General features: G+C 39.9%; 1 protein-coding gene across 5 annotated transcripts in view; it reads left to right on the forward strand.

Moving 5' to 3' along the window:
* Positions 1–18,841, forward strand: part of slc4a3 (solute carrier family 4 member 3) — a 204,831-nt gene extending 185,990 nt beyond the window's left edge. For all 5 annotated transcript variants that reach the window (XM_060930294.1, XM_060930296.1, XM_060930295.1 and 2 more), the window contains 10 exons: positions 4,195–4,410; positions 4,977–5,125; positions 5,495–5,689; positions 9,789–10,001; positions 11,434–11,523; positions 11,749–11,915; positions 13,601–13,854; positions 14,031–14,200; positions 14,670–14,843; positions 16,582–18,841. In XM_060930294.1, the coding sequence (XP_060786277.1) occupies positions 4,195–4,410; positions 4,977–5,125; positions 5,495–5,689; positions 9,789–10,001; positions 11,434–11,523; positions 11,749–11,915; positions 13,601–13,854; positions 14,031–14,200; positions 14,670–14,843; positions 16,582–16,659 (1,706 nt within the window). In that variant the 3' untranslated portion in view covers positions 16,660–18,841. The remainder of the gene's footprint in view (positions 1–4,194; positions 4,411–4,976; positions 5,126–5,494; positions 5,690–9,788; positions 10,002–11,433; positions 11,524–11,748; positions 11,916–13,600; positions 13,855–14,030; positions 14,201–14,669; positions 14,844–16,581) is intronic.
* The last annotated feature ends 3,334 nt before the right edge of the window (positions 18,842–22,175 follow it).

Consider the following 22,175-nt stretch of genomic DNA (forward strand, 5'->3'; position numbering starts at 1 on the left):
TTCAAGTGGGTTTCATTCATTTGGTTTGATAGCATGCAATATTGTTAGCATATCGCTTATCCTACGTGTATTATGCCACTCTACCCAATGGAGAATGAACGTGCAATATTATTGCAATATTGCATGTTGTCAAGACAACACGATGTCACATGTCAGAGATGTAAAACTTCCGTGCTAGTGAGCGACTGTGACAATTTGTAAACAAACATGGCCGCCAGGTTTGCTTTGTTAAAAACGAAAGATTTTAAGAGAAGTTTGTCTGCCAGGTCACTCCGTTGTGTGTAGTTGCTGATGTTGATTTTAAAAGTAACTAAGTAAATTACACAGGGAAATGAATACTTAAGTATGAGTGAAAAATACTGTGGTGAGCATGCATAAAGAAGAAGAATCTGGAGACAGAAATCTTAGTTTCTCGGTCATTAGCCTGTACTAGGAGCTCTTGGAAGCATTGGCTTGACTGTGCTAGCATTGGCCTTTGCTAACACTATTAATGAACACCGGCTAGAAGGTAACTGGCTGCCATGTTGCACAGAGTTGCAGGTAAGCTTGCATTGGCTTTTGAGAATGCTGATATGAAGAAAGTGTGTATGTATAAAAATAATAATATTGGCTGGCTTTTTTTTCGTGGTCTATCAGATATATTCCATTCAGCTACTCGTCTTCGACTTGTTCAGTATCATGCTACCTGAATGGAATATATGTGATAGACCATGAAAAAAGGCAATATTATTGAAATAGTATATCAAAACAGTTAAACACCATGCTATTTGGGATGCTAGTGTGCAGTTCTGGATATAACCTTTGACTGCCTTCAGATGAAGTTTGTTGAATTTATGTAACCTTGTTTAGTCCTCTTCTTAGAATTTTCTTTGAATAGTTGATTTTTATCCCCGCTGGCCGAAAGACCCGAAGGGGGATTATGTCGTGGCGATGTCCGTCCGTCCATCCGTCCATTTGGCCATCCTGGGAAGGGTACTCACCTTCTGAAATCAACTCCTCTCACAATTTTTGGAGGAATTTCACGAAACTTGGCAGGATTCTTTGTTATATGTCGGTAATATGTTTGCAACCATGCAAACCCCAAGAGCATGTTTCCAAAACTCTATGGACATATCAACTTTCCCACACGTGGAAACAATACTCGGCAATGTTTACACCATGCACAAAGGCACCTACAAAGCACTACCCCTCCCCCACCTTGGGGCCTCAGATCACTCCACTGTTATACTAATGCCAGCATACAGGCCGCTGGTTAAAGTCACCAAACCAGCTACAAAGCAGGTACGTGTGTGGCCAGAGGGGTCCTCAGAGGCACTCCAGGACTGTTTTTCCACCACTGACTAGAGCATGTTCAGACAGGCGGCCACCTACAAGAACACTACAGATCTCCAGGAGTATACGGAGACTGTCACTGCCTACATGAGGAAGTGCATGGACGACATTACAGTCACCAGAACCATCTCCATTCGGACAAATCAGAAGCCATGGCTGACAGGGGAAGTCCACAGGCTCCTGAGGGCTCAGAACACCACCTTCAGAGCTGGGGACGAGGTGGGCCTGAGGACAGCTAGGGCCAACCTGTCACAAGGCATCAGGGTGGCCAAGAGACAGTATTCCAGGAACATTGCTGTCTACTTCAATGACAGCAGAGACACCAGGAATCTGTGGCGGGGGATTCAGACCATCACAGACTACAAGTCCTTGCCGCAGACCTGTGATAACTCCACCTCTCTGCTGAATCAGTTGAACGACTTCTTCGCTCGCTTTGAGGCAGACAACAGCACCATGGCACAGAAGACCCCACCGCCTCCCAGCGACCAGGTGTTGATGCTGTCCCCAGACAGCGTGAGGAGAGCTCTCAGGACGACAAATGCACGGAATGCCTCGGGTCCTGATAACATTCCTGGTCGTGTCCTGAGAGACTGTGCCGAGGAGCTCACAGATGTCTTTACAGACATCTTCAACATCTTGTTGAGCCAGGCTGTTGTCCCCACATGCCTCAAAGCCACGACCATCATCCTGGTCCCAAAGAAGCTGTCTCCCTCCTGCTTCAATGACTACCGCCCGGTTGCACTCACTCCCATCCTCATGAAGTGCTTTGAGTGGCTAGTCATGCGGCATATCAAGTCTGCCCCCCCCACCCTAGACCCTTTCCAGTTTGCATATCAGTCCAACCGTTCGACTCATGATGCCATCTCCACTGCCCTCCACTCAGCCCTCACCCACCTGGAGACAAAAGACTTGTACGTCAGAATACTGTTCATAGACTTTAGCTCAGCATTCAACACAATCATTCCTCAGCAGCTCATTCATAAACTGGACCAGCTGGGACTCAACACCTTCCTGTGCAACTGGCTGCTGGACTTCCTGACGGGGAGACCACAGTCTGTATGGGTTGGCAGCAACTCCTCCAGCATCATCACGTTGAACACGGGGGCCCCCCAAGGATGTGTGCTGAGCCCGCTCCTCTTCACTCTGCTGACCCACGACTGCACACCAACATCCAGCTCCAACCTCTTCATTAAGTTTGTGGATGACACGACTGTGGTGGGTCTCATCAACAATGGCGATGAGACAATCTACAGGAGTGAGGTGAGCCACTTGGCCATGTGGTGCAAGGACAACAATCTCCACCTGAACGTGGAGAAGACGAAGGAGATTGTTGTGGACTTCAGGAGAGAGCACACCCAGCATGCTCCACTAACTATCGACGGTGCTGCAGTGGAGAGGGTAAGCAGCACCAAGTTTCTGGGTGTGCACATCTCTGAAGACCTGTCCTGGAGCAACAACACCGCATCACTGGCCAAAAAAGCCCAACAGCGTCTGTACTTCCTCCGCAAACTGAGGAGAGCAAGAGCCCCGGCCCCCATCATGCACACATTCTACGGAGGCACCATCGAGAACATCCTGACCAGCTGCATCAACATGTGGTATGGCGCCTGCACCGTGTCCTGCTGCAAGACTCTGCAGCGCATCGTGAGAGCAGCTGAGAGGATCATTGGTGTCTCTCTCCCTTCTCTTATGGAAATCTATAACTCCCGCCTCACCCGCAAAGCCATCAGGATTGCAGGTGACCCCACCCACCCATCTCACAGCCTCTACGGCCTGCTGCCATCGGGGAGGAGACTGCGGAGTCTCCAGGCCAAAACCAGCAGGCTCAAGGACAGTTTCTTTCACCAGGCGGTCAGGAGGCTCAACTCCCTCCCTGTTCTGCCCCTCCTCCCCCCTCTGCCCCCTGCCACAGATTCTGCCCGTACACCCCCCTGCCCCCCCTTCCCCCTTCAGCATCTGACATCATGTCACCCTCACAGTCCCCCCCCAACACACACACACACACACACACACACACACACACACACACACTCAACATTCATTTGCACACTGAACTCAGGGACTGCACATTTCACTTTACCTCGCTCATTTGCACTATTCCGCACTACCTCACCTTAACAGCTATTAGTTTATTGTTTATACTGGTTATTTCATGTTTACCTGCTATACCTCAAGTGCCCTTGACTGTTTATTTTATGTCCTTTTGCTCCAATTTATATGTGTGTGTGTGTGTGTGTGTGTGTGTATATATATATATATATATATATATATATATATATATATATATATATATAAAATGTGTGTGTGTGTGTGTGCGTGCGTGTGTGTAGATGAGTGTTTAGTCTATGTCTATTTCTTATCTACAGTGTTTATACTGTTTATACTGTTTATTTCAATTATTCTATTTTTTATTTATTGCATTGCCTGTTTGCACTGTGGGTCAGAGAGGACTGAAATTTCATCTGTGCTGTATGTCGAGCATGTATAGCATATTTGACAATAAAGTTGACTTGATTTGACTCAATACGCATATTGCAATTTCATTCAATTCAGTTGCATTTTACCAGAGTTATGGCATGGTTGCCAGTGGGGGATATTGTGCTCTCAAAGCACTCTTGTCTTCTATTGACATAAAAATCACTTAAAATTTGGATGGAATCATAAATTTTGTAGACATTTTTCAAACATACATTTTTCAGGTGCTAAACTAACCCCTTTTTTTTTAATTACAGCTAACATAGCTGTACAAATGATCACAAAGGAACCTTTTTTTTGTCAGTGTATCAGTTTTACTGAATCACATGACAGTTAAAATAAGTACTAATCTGGTAAGGTGTAAATCTATCTTCTGCTCTGTGTCAGATCTCAGTCAAGATGATCAGGAGGATGGTGAACTGGAAGTGGACCCACTGAAACGCTCTGGGATCCCTTTTGGAGGGCTGATCCATGATATTCGTCGCCGCTACCCACACTACATAAGCGATCTGAAGGATGCGGTAGATACGCAGTGCATCGCCGCTGTCATTTTCATCTATTTTGCTGCCCTCTCACCAACCATCACTTTTGGAGGACTGCTAGGTAATTGAAATGTTTGTTAGGTTGTAGTTTTTGATATCTTTTATTAACCCGACTTACATTCTTAACATATTAATCAGAACTAACAAAGTAAACTAAAGGCCAAATATGAGTTGGATCTAAATAAACAAAATTAAAATACTAATACAGTAATTCCCTGCAACCCTGAGCTCGGGTTACTGTCAGTGTGGAGTTTTGCATGCTTCTGGGCTCTCCAGTTTCTGCCCACCTCTCAAAAACATGCTAGTAGGTAGACTGGCTATATTAAATTGTCCATAACTGTGACTGTATGAGCGAATAGTGCCGTGCAATAGACTGGTGTCATATCCATGGTGTATGCTGATGTCATGCCCAGTGTTCCTGTGACAGGCTCTGGATCTACTTCACCCCTGACCAGAATAAAGCAGTTATGGAAAATGAATTAAAACACAGTTGATCCTGAGCTCGCATTACTGTCTGTATGGAGTTTTGTATGTTCTCACCATGAGACTGAGGTTTATAGATGCAATCACAAGTTAGTTTGATTTGGAACTGTTCATGCTCAGACACCAATGTTATGGTTTATTTAGGGGAGAAGACTCAAGGTATGATGGGAGTATCTGAGCTCATTATCTCTACATCAGCTGTTGGAGTGCTGTTTTCTCTGCTGGCAGGACAGCCACTGCTCATTATTGGCTTCTCCGGACCTCTTCTAGTGTTTGAGGAGGCCTTCTACAAGGTAAACTCCCTCTAAATCACATAGCCACAGAGCCTACCAACAATTTTACCAGTGCTCAATATGAAGGACTTGCTGAGTTGTGAATGTTTCATAGCTCATTATATGACTTCATACAGAATGTGCAGGTGTTACAGTAATCCTTTAGACTTTAGATTGATATGATGTTGACTCACTTACTGGAGATTATCCAGGAATTAAAGTCATGTTATCTCTGACTAAAGCACTTTGCACACATGATTTTATTTAAATTATCGGCGATAGGGCAGTTCAACCAAGTAAATATTCAAAATTCTTTTTTTCCTGCATTAAAATTTAATTTGCACCAAAGAAGGCTATCTTGAAAGTAATTTCTCTGCTCTTTTGGACCAGTTCTGCCAGGCGCAGGGCTTCGAGTACCTCACAGGTCGAGTGTGGATTGGCTTCTGGCTCATTTTCATTGTGCTGGTGATCGTAGCAGCGGAAGGCAGCTTTCTTGTGCGCTACATCTCACCCTTCACTCAGGAGATCTTTGCCTTTCTTATTTCCCTCATCTTTATTTATGAGACCTTCTCCAAACTCTTCAAGGTGATAATTCAGTGCACACAATCACAACAACTAGACAAAATTGTTAAATGTAAAGGTGTATAGGATGAAATCCATGTGTCTTATACCAAAATGCAGTCTAAATTGGGAATCACGCAATTTAAAACACTTTAAAAAAGGAGCTGTACAAGGACAGTTTTGTTTCTCAAATTATACATGATGTAAAAGTACCCCTGCAATACCAACGGTTCATTTGTGTACAACATATAAGTTAAAATGGTCCAGTACATTAACTTACCCTTGAGTTTATAACTCCAATGACATGCATTTGTACCCTGAAAAGGTACAAGTAATGGTTTGTAGAAACTAATCTGAAATTTTTATTTGCTCAGTCTGAGAAATTAGCTGTTTATATGGAAACACAACTCCAAAATGGATTACAATTCAAAATGGATTACAATTCCATCAGTCATTTAAGAAAGTGAAAATTTCCTATATTCTAGACTCATTACATGTAAACTAAAATGTTTAAATTTTTTTCTATTTTAATTTTGATAATTATGGTCTACAGCACAAAAAAAATCTCAAAATATGAGAGTATTTCAGTTCAAGTAAAAGGCTGGCTGGAAAAGGTGCACAAGCAATAGGGATGGCCACAGCATTGAGAGGATTATCAAGAAAAGTTGATTCAAGAACTTGGGAGAGCTTCACAAGGAGTGGACTGAGGTTCGTGTCAGTGCTTCAAGAACCACCATGCACAGACGTCTTCGGGAAAGGGGCTACAACTGCCGCATTCCTAATATCAAGCCACTCCTGAACCAGAGACAACATCAGAAACGTCTTACCTGGGCTAAGGAGAGAAAGAACTGGACTATTGCTCAGTGGTCCAAAGTCCTCTTTTCAGATGAAAGTAAATTTTGCATTTCATTTGGAAATCAATGTCCTCGAGTCTGGAGGAAGAGTGGAGAGGCACAGAATCCAAGGTGTTTGAAGTCCAGTGTGAAATTTCTGCAGTCTGTGATGGTTTGGGGTGCCATGTCATCTGCTGGTGTTGGTCCACTGTGTTTTATCAGGTCCAAAGTCAATGCAACCATCTACCAGGAGATTTTAGAGCACTTCATGCTTCTGTCTGCTGACAAGCTTTATGGAGATGCCAATTTCCTTTTCCAGCAGGACTTAGCACCTGCCCATAGTGCCAAAACTCTGACCAAATGGTTTGCTGACCATGATATTACTGTGTTTGATTGGCCAGCCAACTCGCCTGATGTGAACCCCAGAGAGAATCTATGGGGTATTGTCAAGAGGAAGATGAGAAACACCTGACCCCAAAATACAGATGAACTGAAGGCCACTATCAAAGCAACCTGGGCTTCAGTAACACCTCAGCGGTGCCACAGGCTCATCGCCCCCATGCCACACCACACTGATGCAGTAATTCATGGTAAAAGAGCCCCAACCAAGTACTGAGTGTGTAAATGATCATACTTTCCAGAAATTGGACATTTCTGTATTGTACATCCTTTTTTGATCTTAGGAAATATTCTAATAATTTGAGATACTGGATTTCTAATTTTCATGAGCTGTAAGCCATAATCATCAGAATTAAAACAAAAAAAGGCTTGATATATTTCACTTTACCTGTAATAAATATAGAATGTATGCAAGCTTACCTTTTTGAATTAAATTCCGAAAAAATGGACTTTGTAACAATATTGTAATTGTTGGAGATGCACTAGTAGAGTTAAAACCTTACTACTTTATTTATTTAATTTTATTTATGTCATGTTTTTAATGATAGATAGATAGATAGATAGATAGATAGATAGATAGATAGATAGATACATACATACATACATACATACATACATACATACATACATACATACATACATACAGTTGTGGTCAGAAGTTTACACACAGTGAAATGAATGTCATTTTGGATATGAATGTCATGGCAATATTTGGGCTTTCAGTAATTTCTTTGAACTGTTCTTTTTCTGTGGCAGAATGTACAGCATACATATTTAATTAAAAAAGAAAAACACTAGAATTTAGTGCACAAGTGTTCATTTTCTTTGGGCTTTCTGAAATCAACACGAGGTCAAAATTATACATACAGGGTCAAAAATATACATACAGCACACCTAATATTTGGGTAAAATGTCTCTTCGCAAGATTCACCTTGATCAAACATTTTTGTTTACCATGAACAAGCTTCTGGCAGAATTCTGGTTGGATATTTCACAACTCTTCATGGTAGAATTGGTAGAGCTCAATTAATTTTTTTTCTTGGCATGGACTTGACTTATAAGCACAGTCCATATATTTTCAATAGGGTTGAAGTCAGGACTTGTTTTAAGCTTAATGTTAGCCTGCTTTATCCTCCACAACCAGCTCTGATGCGTGTTTGGGTTCATTGTCCTGTTGTAACTCCCAAGTCCCAAATCATGTTCAAGTTTCTGATGGTTTATGCTGAAGAATTCTGAGGTGGTCCTCCTTCATTATTCAATCCACTTTGTGCGATGAACCAGTTCCATTGGCAGCAAAACAGCCCCAGACCATGATGATCCTACCACCACCAGCAGCTGGTACAGTGTCCCTCTGTACATGGTGGTCATTGTGGCCAAACAACTCAATCTTTGTCTCATCTGACCGTACAGTTATCCTCCAGAAGGCTTTTTCTTTGTCCGTGTGGTCAGTTTCAAACTTTAGTTAAGCTTGAAGGTGTCAATTTTGGAGCAGGGGATTAGTTCTTGGATAGCAGCCTCTTAGTCTATGGTGATCCGAACTGTATACAGTGATCCATCAGATTCCAGTTCATGGCAGGGCTGTGTCATAGTGGTTCCCAGGTTGTTCCTGACCATCCAAACCAATTTCTTTTCAGCTGAGGGTGACAGTTTGGGTTTTCTTGAAGCAAAATGGCTTGGCAAAGTGCCTACACCTCACAATAACTTGGATACAATTGTTTGAACTAGTCTTGGAATTTGCAGTTGTTTAGAAATGGCTCCAAAAGACATTCTGGAGTTGTGTATATCTGCAATCCTCTTTCTCAGATCTGCACTGAGCTCCTTGGACTTTCAACATACTGTGTGTTGGTCAATCCAATGAGTGCTGTAAACAAACCCTTTTTATGAAGGCACAGAGAAGCTACCAGCTGTAGTCAATCATGATCACTAACAGGAAGTTAAGAGACCTCAGCCATGACAAGATAAGAGACATTTTGGAAGTTTCAGCACCTCTGAATTAATAATCTAAGTGAGCGTATGTACATTTTTGACCTTGTATGTATAATTTTGACCCTGTGTTGATTTCAGAAAACCCAAAGAAAATTAAAACTTGTGCACCAAATTCTAGTGTTTTTTTTTTAATTAAAGATGTATGCTGTACAATCATTCTGCCACAGAAAAAGAACAGTTCAAAGAAATTACTAAAAGCCCAAATATTGCCATGACATTCATATCCAAGATGACATTCATGTCACTGTATGTAAACTTCTGACAACAATTGTACATACATACATACATACATACATACATACATACATACATACATACATACATACATACATACATTATTTATCCTGAGGGGAAATGTAGGCAATACACAGTGTCATAAAGCAGCAAGTATGGATCTAGACCCCTTAAGAGCAATCAGAGTCAACAGTATGTGTAAAAGAGGTTAGAGACAAGAAAAGTTTGTCCTTGAGTTGACATGAGGAAGAAACCTTGAGAAGAACCAGACTCAAAAGCGGACCCATCCTCATCATCCATGTATCAGATAGTGAGATATAAATCTTTACAGTATACAGGTTTAGTAGAATAAAGACAAGCTGTAATAAGCATGTTGAAAGGATGTTCAGTATGAGCGTACTGTGAATAAGAGTACTTGAATGAGCACAGTGCAGTTTTTATGATTACAGCAGCAGTTTAACTGTCAGAGCCACTTACCTTTTTGGTCATGTTTGTTTATTACCTGACATAACGCACAGTTAAGTCAGAGCCATGTGACTTGAATGCACTATTAGTAGATTTTTTTTGAGAGTCAGTCAATACACAAAGTCCAGTAATACTCTTCATCTACACCAATCACACACTTGGTACAAGAAGGCATTTGTTGATTAGACCAATGACTTTGGTTGTAGGTATTCCAGGAACACCCACTGATGAAGACCTACCCAGTCTTTCCAGGCCCTCCTGTGCAAGGACACCCAGGATCAGAAAATCAATTTCTAAATCAGGGTCCAGTTCTAAACCAGCCCAACACTGCCCTGCTCTCCCTTGTGCTCATGGTGGGAACCTTCTTTGTGGCCTTCTTCCTTCGAAAATTCCGCAACAGTCGCTTCCTTGGTGGCAAGGTAAATGATTCACACCTATACCCTTTTGTTGTTTCTACTGTATTGTGATTGTGCTGCACTTGTCATTTTATTGAAATGTACTGCCCTTGTATAATTATATAATGTTGCATCCTAGTCCTGGAGGCAGGATATGTTGTCTTTATACATGTACAGGATGGACAAACCATACATTTATTAGCTAAATCACAAGGCAAGTAAAAGCACCAGTCTGTTGCCGAGTGTATCGTTTAGGTTGCCTGGAAACTAGGCTAAAAAGTGGTAACTAGCATTATAACATATGGCAAGCTAATTAGCTAGTTAAGTGTATTGTTACAATCTTGGTGAAACAAACAAGTATTGTCAAGTCAGTTTATTTGTATTGTGCTTTTAACAACAGACATTGTCACAAAGCACCTTTACAGAAAAATAAAGACTTTAAACATATGAGCTAATTTGATCCCTAATAAATGTATTTATCCCTGATGAACAAGCCTGAGGCGATGGTGGCAAGGAAAAACTCCCTCAGACGTCATGAGGAAGAAACCTTCAGAGGAACCAGACTCAAAAGGGAACCCATCCTCATCTGGGTGATAACAGATAGTGTGATTATAAATAACTTCTTCTATAACAGTGTCCTATACAATCACAAAGTACAATTGTGTAACCAGGAAATTCATTATAGTTTTAACATGAATTCTATTTTGTTGAAGTTATCAACTGTATAGGGTTATTATCCTTTTCTAATAAAGTTTCCAATGTAGCACACCTTTTTTGTACCTACAACAACAACAACAAAACAACAACAACAACAAGAAAAGTAGTCATTGATCAACATTACGGCTTTGAGATTTGTGTTCTTACATCACATGTAAAAACTTAAGTCAAAGCTAAAGGCTGTCTAATGTCTGTATTTTCTCTCAATATGTTTAACTTTGAGGTGACTTTTACTCATAGTAGGAGAATTATATGACAACTTTGTGCTGGAATTTTTTTGGTTTCCATATATCTGCGCACTTGTGTTCTGTGCATGCTAGTTAATAAAACCATTATGTCATCAGCCAGAAATTAGGCTACTTCAGCTGATGTGTGTAGTGCGGCAGGCAGAGATATTTAGATTGTGATAGTTACAGCATCAAGATGCATGATATCTCTGTGATGCTCGTTAAGTTTAAACCTAGCTATATACCAAAGAAAAACTAAATAAGGAGTAGATTTTATTTCTTTTTCTGATTGTTGAACTGATTTGTCCATTGGGTTACTATGAATAAAAAACAAATAGCTTGGATCTGAAACCTGCCTGTCCTGAGCACCCAGGCTGCTGATTTGTCCATACCTGATGGAAAATAATGCAATTACAAAATAATTCACCTTAATGGAGAAAGGACACGAGTAAAACATCTTGCCCAGTCATATTTTTTTTAGTCATGTTGTTCCTCTGTTTCATTGTTTAAAGGTCAGGAGAATTATTGGAGATTTTGGAATACCCATCTCTATTCTGTTATCTGTGATAGTGGACCTCTGCATCCCTGACACATACACACAGGTAATAATGTGAAAATCTAAACTGTTTCACTCTGCCATGTCATCTCCACCGAACAACAGTGTGGGCTCTGATCTCCTCTGCTTGCTCATATGCTTTATTAAATACTTGCCTGTAATTGAAGCCAGCTTTCTTTCAGAGTGCATATTAGAATGTGGTTAAATGCTTGGCATGGCTCAGTGACCAGTGAGGCCTGGGATCTGAGCAGCAGTGTTTTTGTGGTTGCAGAAACTGAACGTGCCCTCTGGTTTCTCGGTCACATCTCCTGACAAACGAGGCTGGTTCATCAGCCCATTTGGAGACAAACAGGCCTTCCCCACGTGGATGATGGGAGCCTCTGTGGTGCCCGCCCTTCTCGTCTTCATCCTCATCTTCATGGAGACACAGATCACAACGTGAGTTTGGCTTTATGCCCATTTTACTTTTACAGAAGTTTTAAATCTTCTTTTGTGTTTTTCTTGTATCTACACTAAATTAAAATCCCCTATTAACACAATGGATTTACATTGTGTTGTTCTTTCAGAGGTTATTTTGTCACCACAAATCCAACCATAGTAAGCATATCTAGTCCAAACCAAGTAGCAAATCCAACAGAGCATTCAAAACCCATTATTTGTACTGGGATGTGATGTGGATTTTAAGTTCAAAATTCATATGTACATTTAACAATTCATTTTAAGTAAGTAATATTCATTAATGAGTCTCTGTTCATTATTATTATTATTATTTACATAAGTATGTCTTGGACTATAAAACTGTAAAAACTATGGAGGTTTTTATCTTCTCACTCTATTTGTGAAGAGCTGCTTGTTAACCAGAGCAAGTGAGCATTGCAGTGGAGGTTTGTGCTGCTAGTCTGTGCATTTTATTGGTTCTGCAATGATACACTGTCCTGTGAGTGTGTCATTTTATGTTATTGTTCATAAGAATAATGCATGTGATTTGAAAACGGTGCACGTTTCAAAGTAGAGGTTTGTTTTGAATGATGACCGAGATATTGCAAGTCACTCAAAAATATGAATGTGAAATGTCAAAGCAAAAATTCAAATCTAACCAGAAAAGGGGAATTTGAGAAATAAGACTATTAAGGGGAAGGTAGCCAGTTTCATTTTATTTAATGTTCGCAACCTTGAAAAGTTATATTATTGCTATTTATCTGTATTATATTATGTATTAAATTAATAACAACTTAAAAAAATAAAACATGACAGTGAGATCTTGTTGGCTTATTTTATAAATGAAAAATAAATAAATATATTCCTTTAGATACCGTCTTAAATGGGGGATTCTGATTGGTCAGATGTTTTGTCATTTCATTTTTTGTTAATTAAAATGTATGGATAGAGTCTACAATGTCAGTTTTTTTTTTAAGTTTTCCGACATGGGACAGTCTTCAGGACAGAGGAAAAGTTGCTTTTTTTCTTTCTTATTAAATTAAGTGTGAAAAACGTTGGTGAGGGAACAGCTGTTTACAGCTGCTATAAGTGATTAACACAGACAATAATATTTCAGTAATACTGTTTCCACAATATGAAACATGACTATAAACAGTTAAAGCATATGATGTCTTTCATTAATAAATTACAAAATTGTAATCCATGATAAATAGTTGTTGTATAAGAGGAGTAGAATATGTCAGCATTTACTACTATAAGAAAATAAAGAACTTTGATATTGGACACCCCGTTATTGATGGTTTTCCTATAACAGCATACCCCTAAGTGTTTTGTCCTGATATAGGTGATAGGTTCTCTCTTGCTAGATGCCTTAATACTTTCTAGACATGGACACATAGCTTTTAAGGCACAAAATAAGTTAGTCAGTGCACGTAACACAAAAAGAACTGTTTCGGAAGGATATTGCTATTCTTATGGAATGTCAGTTCAGCCCACACATAAATAAATGTATGCATTCAAAGTCAGAATTTGTGATATTGAATATTGAAAAATACTTTGGCTGAAGTGTATCTTAGTATGATATTGAAATTAAGGGTAATATAAAATCAGCGCTCTCTCTCCAGCATTACCTCTCTCTCTCTCTCTCTCTCTCTCTCTCTCTCTCTCTCTCTCTCTCTCTGTAGGCTGATAGTAAATAAGAAAGAGCGTCGCTTGGTGAAGGGTTCAGGTTTCCACTTGGATCTGCTGCTGATCGTGACTCTGGGTGCTATCTGCCCACTCTTTGGCCTGCCCTGGCTGACAGCTGCCACTGTACGCTCTGTCACTCATGTCAATGCTTTGACAGTAATGAGCAAAGCTACAGCTCCTGGGGAAAAGCCCATGATCCAGGAGGTTAAAGAGCAGAGACTGACTGGGATGTGTGTGGCCATACTTGTGGGTAAGAGAAGTTACAGCTTAACAAGTAACAATAAAATAAAAATCACTGAATTTTGAATTCTTTATTTTCACTGTGCTGAATTTCAGTGAGGATCTGGCACTGTGGCATTGTATTTTGATGCACTATTTCATGCTTGCCTGTGCTAAATTTTTTTTACCTCTTTCTGAAACCTGCAGGCATGTCCATTGTGATGACAGATGTGCTGCGGCATATTCCGCTGGCTGTGCTCTTTGGTATTTTTCTCTACATGGGCATCACTTCCCTGACTGGTATCCAGCTCTATGAGCGCATCACGCTCATGGTCACGCCTTCAAAACACCACCCTGATCACAACTATGTCACTAAAGTAAGGAGGCATGACTGGGAAAGCACTTTTCAGATTTCCTCTGCTGTCTTGAAAATATCCAGGACTTGTTTTTGGCCATTTGGAGGAAATGTAGTTTTGGGGCTCCTTTAACAGCTGTGTGCTTGTATTGTATTCTGCATTTAGATTGCTTTGGATAAAAGCATCTTTTGAATTATTAAATAAATGTAACAAATAAGGAGATTATTTCTTGGTTTATTTGCTTGGAGAAACATTTGATAATTTAATAACAGTACCCCTTAAAACCTTTTGATATACCCACTAGGTGGTGCCCAATCCCTCACTTTCTTTTTTTGCCCCTGCGAAATAATCTTCAGTATTAGTGAGCGAGGCTTATGTAATCAATATGGTAAACTTTACACCACTTAACAATTACTGGTCATGTGTCAGTTAAAAGAAATAAAATTCCAGTTAGATATAACTCGTGCCACTTTTTCTAATGTGTCCCTAGGTGAAGACATGGCGTATGAACATGTTCACCATAATTCAGCTGTTGTGTATTGCACTCTTGTGGGTGGTAAAGTCCACTGTGGCATCCCTGGCTTTCCCCTTCATCCTCATCATGACCGTGCCGCTGCGCAGACTCATTCTTACAAGGATCTTTGAGGAGAGGGAACTGGCAGTTGTGAGTCACACTCATAAATCAGCTTAGAGTTCTTGTACAGGTCTATGAAGTCTTAGAAATATGGATTTTTAAAAGCAGTCATTTCCAGACCTGGAAAAATACAGATATGCAAAAACAGATATTGGAAAATGTATTGTTAAAGTAATATACTGATGACAAAATACACTGAAGACTTACATCTGTGACATTCACTTATTTTCTGTCCTAACAGCCTGCCTAATGCATATAACATTTGTTTTACTTCTTCATGATACAGTTTATTGATGTTTTTTTTATTATCAAAGCAACAAAGAAAGGCTGGGACATTTAAAAAAAAGCAGTCTGGAACAAGTGTTTAAAATTTTTGTGATGAAAGGTCAATAGCCCTGTGAGAGTAAAATTATGTTTTTAAGAATCTGTTTTTAAGTGCTCTTTGGGCCGTATTCAGAATTGAGTTCAGCATGCATAGTGAGGTTTTAATTCTGAAATTGCACTTCTAGATATTCAGAACTAAAAAAAACTAAACAAAAAAGCCCACCACTAAGGCATGTCTCAGTTACATGTGCTTTTGAACTCGAGGCACGTTATTCTCATACAATATTGGTTTGAGAAACCAGTGCCACTATCTGACAGTTTGATGTAACCACACTATGTCAAGCTGAAAGTAATGTTTTTGGCTTTTTAATAAATACACTAAAGAGACTATGGAATTCTATTTGAGGCCATGATTAAATACATAAATAGGACACTATTTAGGAGCAGATAAGTGCTCAGTCAGCTTATCCTTCAAACCATGAGCAGATTTTCCTTACAGAAGAGCACATTGGCATTATTCTATCATTTTAAATCCATCCATTATCCATAACCCCTTATCCTGTGCAGGGTTGTGGGCAAGCTGGAGCCTATCCCAGTTGACTATGTGCGAGAAGCCGGGTACACCCTGGACAAGTCACCAGATCATCGCAGGGCTGACACATAGAAACAAACAACCATTCACACTCACATTCACATCTATGGTCAATTTCGAACCACCAGTTAGCCTAACCTGCATGTCTTTGGACTGTAGGGGAAACCGGAGCACCCAGCAGAAACCCACACAGACACGGGGAGAACATGCAAACTACACACAGAAAGGCCCCTGTCGGCTGCTGGGCTCGAACCCAGAACCTTCTTGCTGTGAGGCAACAGCGCTAACCACTACACCACCGTGCCACCCTCATTTTAAATCAAAATAGCAAATTAAAAGTGTGATAAACTAACCCACATTCCCCCCACACAATAAGATTTCATGACCCTGAGGTCTATTCATACAGCAGTATATGTGTTTGCAGTCTACCAGACTTCTATTAGATGTTAATTTAAATTATTGCCATCTTCTCATTCATACATCATAGAAGATTTTTTTGACAACCGTTATATTTTTCATTACAACCAAATCTGAATACAGCTCCATAAAAAGATTTTTTTTCTTAATTTCTTTCTTAAATGTTACTTAGCACTTTCTTACATTATGTCTGATTACATGACTCGTTTGTGATTTCCTTTCCTTTTTACCCCTCTCTTACATGTATGCCTCTGTTTTTGTCATTTTGGCTGTGTCTGCATGTCCCTATAAATCAGCAATGCTTTCCAATTTTGAGGCAGGTGGATAGCATAACCATGCCTTTGGCCGATGAGAGGCACATGAGCTTTAGGGAACAGTCGCATCCTCATACATGATGTACTTGATGTGAAGTTGCTTCTTGTTTTGTTCCCACAGTTGGATGCAGATGAGGATACACCCAATTTTGATGAAGATGGTCGTGATGAGTATAATGAGATTCACATGCTTGTGTAGTCCCGGTCTCCAGTCACAGGATAAACTGCCTGTAAAGGTGACACTGGCTATCATGTATGATGATGAACTCAGATAGCCTACTCTTCTTCAGGATAGTGTCATGTGTATATTCATTGTACTTATTCTGTTTAAAATGGAGATATTCATACCAGAGATTCACAATATTTAGATACTTTTTGTTGTTATTATTCTTATTTATTTGTTATATATTTTTTAAAATTTACTTCTGGTTCCTCATAAGTGGTCTCCCTGAAACTTGATGATGTCCAGTGTTTTGAAGTCCTGGTTCAGGACATTTTAATGTTTTAGCACCAGTAACACACCCATTTTACCTCATGAAGGACTTAATGAGCTATTGAGATGAGTCTATTGTGTAAGAGCAGGGAAAGTACTAAAATGTAAGGACTCAGGAACCAGGATCGAAAACACTACACCATGAGTCCCAAAATAGACCATGCACCTTACAGTGATGTATAAAGTGAATGATTTACTCCCTATCCTGAAAACACTGCATAAAGGAGCCCACTTCTTGTCAATCTGAGCTGCCTTCTTTTCTGCAGTGTAGGTACCGTCCACAGTCTGTATGATTTTCAGTAGTTGTAACATGCACCTGAGAATCCTCATTGTTGTTCATTTTAACTCCTTTTTTCGTATGTGGTATGATATAATGCTGTCATGAAGACATGAACACTAAGTGAGATTTCTTCTGATAGATTCTAATATTTATACTTTTTATTTATTTGTGACATTTGTTTGCCTGACTGCATAATTACTTTTTATTCAGAACAGCACTTGTTAAATTTGCATTGATATGGGCATTTCATAAGAGAAGCAGCACATTAGCATGGACTGGTCATGGACTGAAAGTTAGCATACCCTTATACTTTTCCTATGCTATTTATTTTGTGTTCATAATGTGAGACTTGTGTGTTACATTGCCTGTTATATTTGAGTTATTGTTTTATTGGAACAGTTTAAGCCATAGTGTACATGATTTGAAGATGTAATGTACAGATTATAAAGTTTAATTATAAAATCAAACTTAATCCACTGGCTGCTGAACTGACAGTGTATATGGACACACTTAGCATTACAGCTTGAACTGGAAGCGAGAGTGTTTGGCTCCATTGCATTCTGCTGCCAAATCGGTGAATGAGTTTAGAGAGGAAACTTGGCCTTGGTCCCATCTATCAAAGTTTGACTAGTTTAAATGACATGTACGTTCTTTTAAAATCTACCTTGTGCCACAGCCAACAAATGAGCCGTCAAATATCTTTTATCTGTTGCTGTATCTTTTTACATAAAATACAAGCTCCTCTGAGGACCTTGGAAGCTCTGAGATGGGTTCAGTGAACTTTTGTCCATAGTTTTTATATGAACTGAAGTATTATTTTTGCTGTTTCTTAACACATGGAGGCACAGAGCATGCAGAGTAAAAAAAAAACACCCTTTAGACTGTAAATAACATCCTGACCAGTTCCTGTTGGTTGTGCTACATCACTGTGTACTTTACGCAAATCACAAGACCAGGTTCACTTTTTACACGTACCATTGCACAGAAGGTTTTGTTTTTTTCTTTCTTTTCAGTTTAACTCACAGGTTTTGGGGATGGTGAAATACAAACATATAAAGTAGGCTGCTGCCCATTGAAACAAGCTGTCAGTTGTGAGACTACACAGAAGTTTGTAGGTTGGTGGTCCTCAAACTACAAATCTGAGCACTGTATTGATGCTAAAAATGTTAGCTTGGGTTTTCAATTTTGAAGTAAGGAGTGTTGCTAAAGGGGGACCAGAGTTGGACAGAAATTACAGTACAGAAGTGTGATTAGGGTGGTGGTGGCTCAGTGGCTAAGGTTTTGAGCTAGTGAGAAGAAAATTGCAAAGACTCCCAGGTCTGCCAGAGAACCCTTATTTGTTCAGCTCAATTGAAAGTGATTTTGGGTAAAAGTGTCTGCCAAATCAGTGAATAAATATGGTTAGAGATGCATGCTACTTTTTTAGAGTGAGAAAAAAAATGTGATCAGGTTAGTATCTGTATGGAGTTTTGCAGGATGTACCCTACACCGGGCGGCACGGTGGTGTAGTGGTTAGCGCTGTCGCCTCACAGCAAGAAGGTCCTGGGTTCGAGCCCCGGGGCCGGCGAGGGCCTTTCTGTGCGGAGTTTGCATGTTCTCCCCGTGTCCGCGTGGGTTTCCTCCGGGTGCTCCGGTTTCCCCCACAGTCCAAAGACATGCAGGTTAGGTTAACTGGTGACTCTAAATTGACCGTAGGTGTGAATGTGAGTGTGAATGGTTGTCTGTGTCTATGTGTCAGCCCTGTGATGACCTGGCGACTTGTCCAGGGTGTACCCCGCCTTTCGCCCGTAGTCAGCTGGGATAGGCTCCAGCTTGCCTGCGACCCTGTAGAAGGATAAAGCGGCTAGAGATAATGTGATGTGTGTGTGATGTGTACCCTACACCTGTGTGTTTCTCTGGGTGCTTCAGTATGGTGAATGGTAACTCCAAATTAGCTGGTGTGAATGGGCATGTGAACATGTATGTATGGTGTCCTGAGATGGACTGGTGTCTCATCTATGGTGTATTCCTATCCCATGCCCAGGATTATTAGATTAGGCCCTGAATCCACCATGATCCTGATCTAAGATAGAATGCTGCCTGAAGATGAGTGAATAAATGAATGTATGGCATGAATAATGCTTGGTGCAACACCGCCATTATGTTGCTTGTTTTCTTGATAGATATCACATAAATGTTGAATATGTAATTACCACTTTGGTCACAAATGCTTTAGTATAACTTTACAGGTGATCTGGTTTCCCTTTTGATTCGTTGGTCCTTCAGACTTAGCCATATTGTGGCTGTAATAATGTGTCTGCAGGCAGCTGTAAGAATGACGCCAATGGTATGAATGCTTGGACACGGCCTTGTAGAGGAATGGTTTGAATCAACAGAGATGGATAGGGAACAAAAGGAGCTCTTAAAAAGGCATCTATTGTCATGATGGCTGGCATTTCTTAGGGACTGGTGGTTACCAAGACTGCAGACTTGTTGGTTATTTAAGCAGCCTAATAATCTGCAGAGCTACTGTCGAGTGGGGATGTTTATATGCTCGGTGATGTGAGAAAATACACCTGTGCAGGCTGGAAAATCAGATACCTGTACTTCAAACATTTTCTGGGGCCAGTGTGTGTGTGTGTGTGTGTGTGTGTGTGTGTGTGTGTGCGTGCGTGTGTGTGTGTGCGCGCGCGCAGGAATGGTAGGAAATAGAAAGTTAAAACTATTAAGTCTGGAAAAGAATCCAGAGGTGTGTGGGTATTATGTGAGAAAATAAAAGGCACAGACCTACTTCCTATCTGTGGTTTTTCAGACATTGAATCATGATGAAAAAATCCAAGATGGGTCTAATTGACTAATGCCACCCTAGTTGTGTGGCCCACCAAACCAGTCTCATAAATGATGTGTTATTGTGTAACATTATGTCGGAATGATTTGCTTTCAATTTTCTCCCATTTCCTTTATTACATTTGACAGTGAATGTGTGCTTCACTTTCCAGAGAGCCCCACTTAAAGGGAAGTAATGACACTGAAAAATGGATGGCGTCAGATTGTATTAATTCTCCAACCTTCCTTCTTCAGCATATTCAGCAGTCAGAGCAGTCAACCAAACCACAATCGTACCGAACTCTACATAATGCATTAGATTCAGTGTGGAAGGAGTAGACAGAGAATGTGGGGAGAGTTCAATGGAAAGTACTGTTTGTTTCCAAAACATAGTTTCTGCATTTTCACAATATCTTGAAAATAAAACTTTTCAAAATAATTTGGAGCCAGGGACCTCTTAAACTGTAAAATAAATTCCACTGACCCCTCAGCCCAGACTTATTTTATGAATATAGTCCAACTATTCAAATACAATTATTTAAACATGCACAATAATATTCTTGCTATTTATTGGCACCATAGAGCTTTTTATTCCTGTTATTTTTCCACCAACAGAACATTAGGGCCAAGTTGATATTGTTTACAGTACCACTTAAAAGTTTGGACACACCAACTCATAGGTTTTTCTGTATTTTGACTATTTTCGACATTATAGAACAATACCGAAGCCATCAAAACAATGAAATACAACACTGTAACATGTGGAATGTATATGGAGTTATGTGGTAAATAAAAACATATTACTGTCAGTGGAATTTATTAAAAAAACAAAGTTTTTCATATTTTAGATTCTTTAACGTAACCACCAGTTACCTTGGTGACACTTAGATTAGATTAGATGAAACTTTATTGATACTTTGCACACTATTGGCATTATCTTAACCAGCTTCATGAGGTTGTCACCTGGAATGCTTTTCAATTAACAGGTGTGCCTCGTCAGAAGTTAATTAGTGCAATTTCTTGCCTTCATAATGCATTTGAGATCAAACAGGAAATAGTAAATGATAAAAATACAGTAAGTAGCCCTATTCCACAACTGTAGTTATCCATATGTCATAAACCACTCAACTAAGTAAAGAGAAATGACAGTCCATCATTAATTTAAGACATGAAGAGACCTTTTAATTAATAAAAATTAAGAAATACCATTGAATTACAAGGTGTGTCCAAACTTATATAATATACACACACAAATTACACTGCCTGGCCAGAAAAAAAGTCACAATTTAGATTTAAATAAGCAAATACTTAAGAGATATTGACTGGATAGTTACTACACTGATGCAGTGAGTAGCTTCTCATTTTATAAACAGATGTTGGAAGACGTATCCTATGGTCATGGAAAAGTTGTTACTGTGTTTCAGAAGGGTCAAATTATTGGCCTGCATCCAGCAAAGGAAACAACTAAGGAGATTGCTGAAATTACTGGAATTGGGTTAAGAACTGTCCAACACATTATTAAAACCTGGAAGGATAGTGGTGGGCCATCAAACTGATTAAAGAAATGTCATCAGAATAATCTTGACTGACTGTGGTCAAAGATTGCTTAAATGCTTGATGAAGTCGAATCATGGCTGTTTAATAGTGAAATTAAAAGCATTTCCACATGCACAGTGCGACAAGAACTCACAGGATTGGTACTAAACAACTGTGTGGCGATAAGAAAGCCACTTGTTAGTGAGGATAATCAGAAGAAAAGGCTACAATTTGCTAGGGAGCACAAAGATTGGACTCTAGAGCAATGGAAAAAGTCATGTGATCTGATGAATCCAGATTTACCCTATTCCTGAGTGATGGGTGCATCAGGGAAGGGAAGCTCATGCAGTGAGGCACCCATCATGCATAGTGGCCACTGTACAAGTCTCTGGAGGCAGTGTTAAGATCTGAGTTACTTCATTTGTCAGGTCAAGGCTCAGCAACGTTATGGGACAACAAAATGAAGTCAGCTGATGAACTAAATGACCAGGTTATCCTATCAATGGATTTTTTTATTCTCTGCTGGCACAGGCATAAAATTAAATCTCAAATTATGAAAGAGCAGTTCAGGAATCATGAGGAATCCTTTTTACACATGAAT

This window comes from Neoarius graeffei, chromosome 9 (genome assembly GCF_027579695.1).
Source record: "Neoarius graeffei isolate fNeoGra1 chromosome 9, fNeoGra1.pri, whole genome shotgun sequence".
Classification (NCBI taxonomy): domain Eukaryota; kingdom Metazoa; phylum Chordata; class Actinopteri; order Siluriformes; family Ariidae; genus Neoarius; species Neoarius graeffei.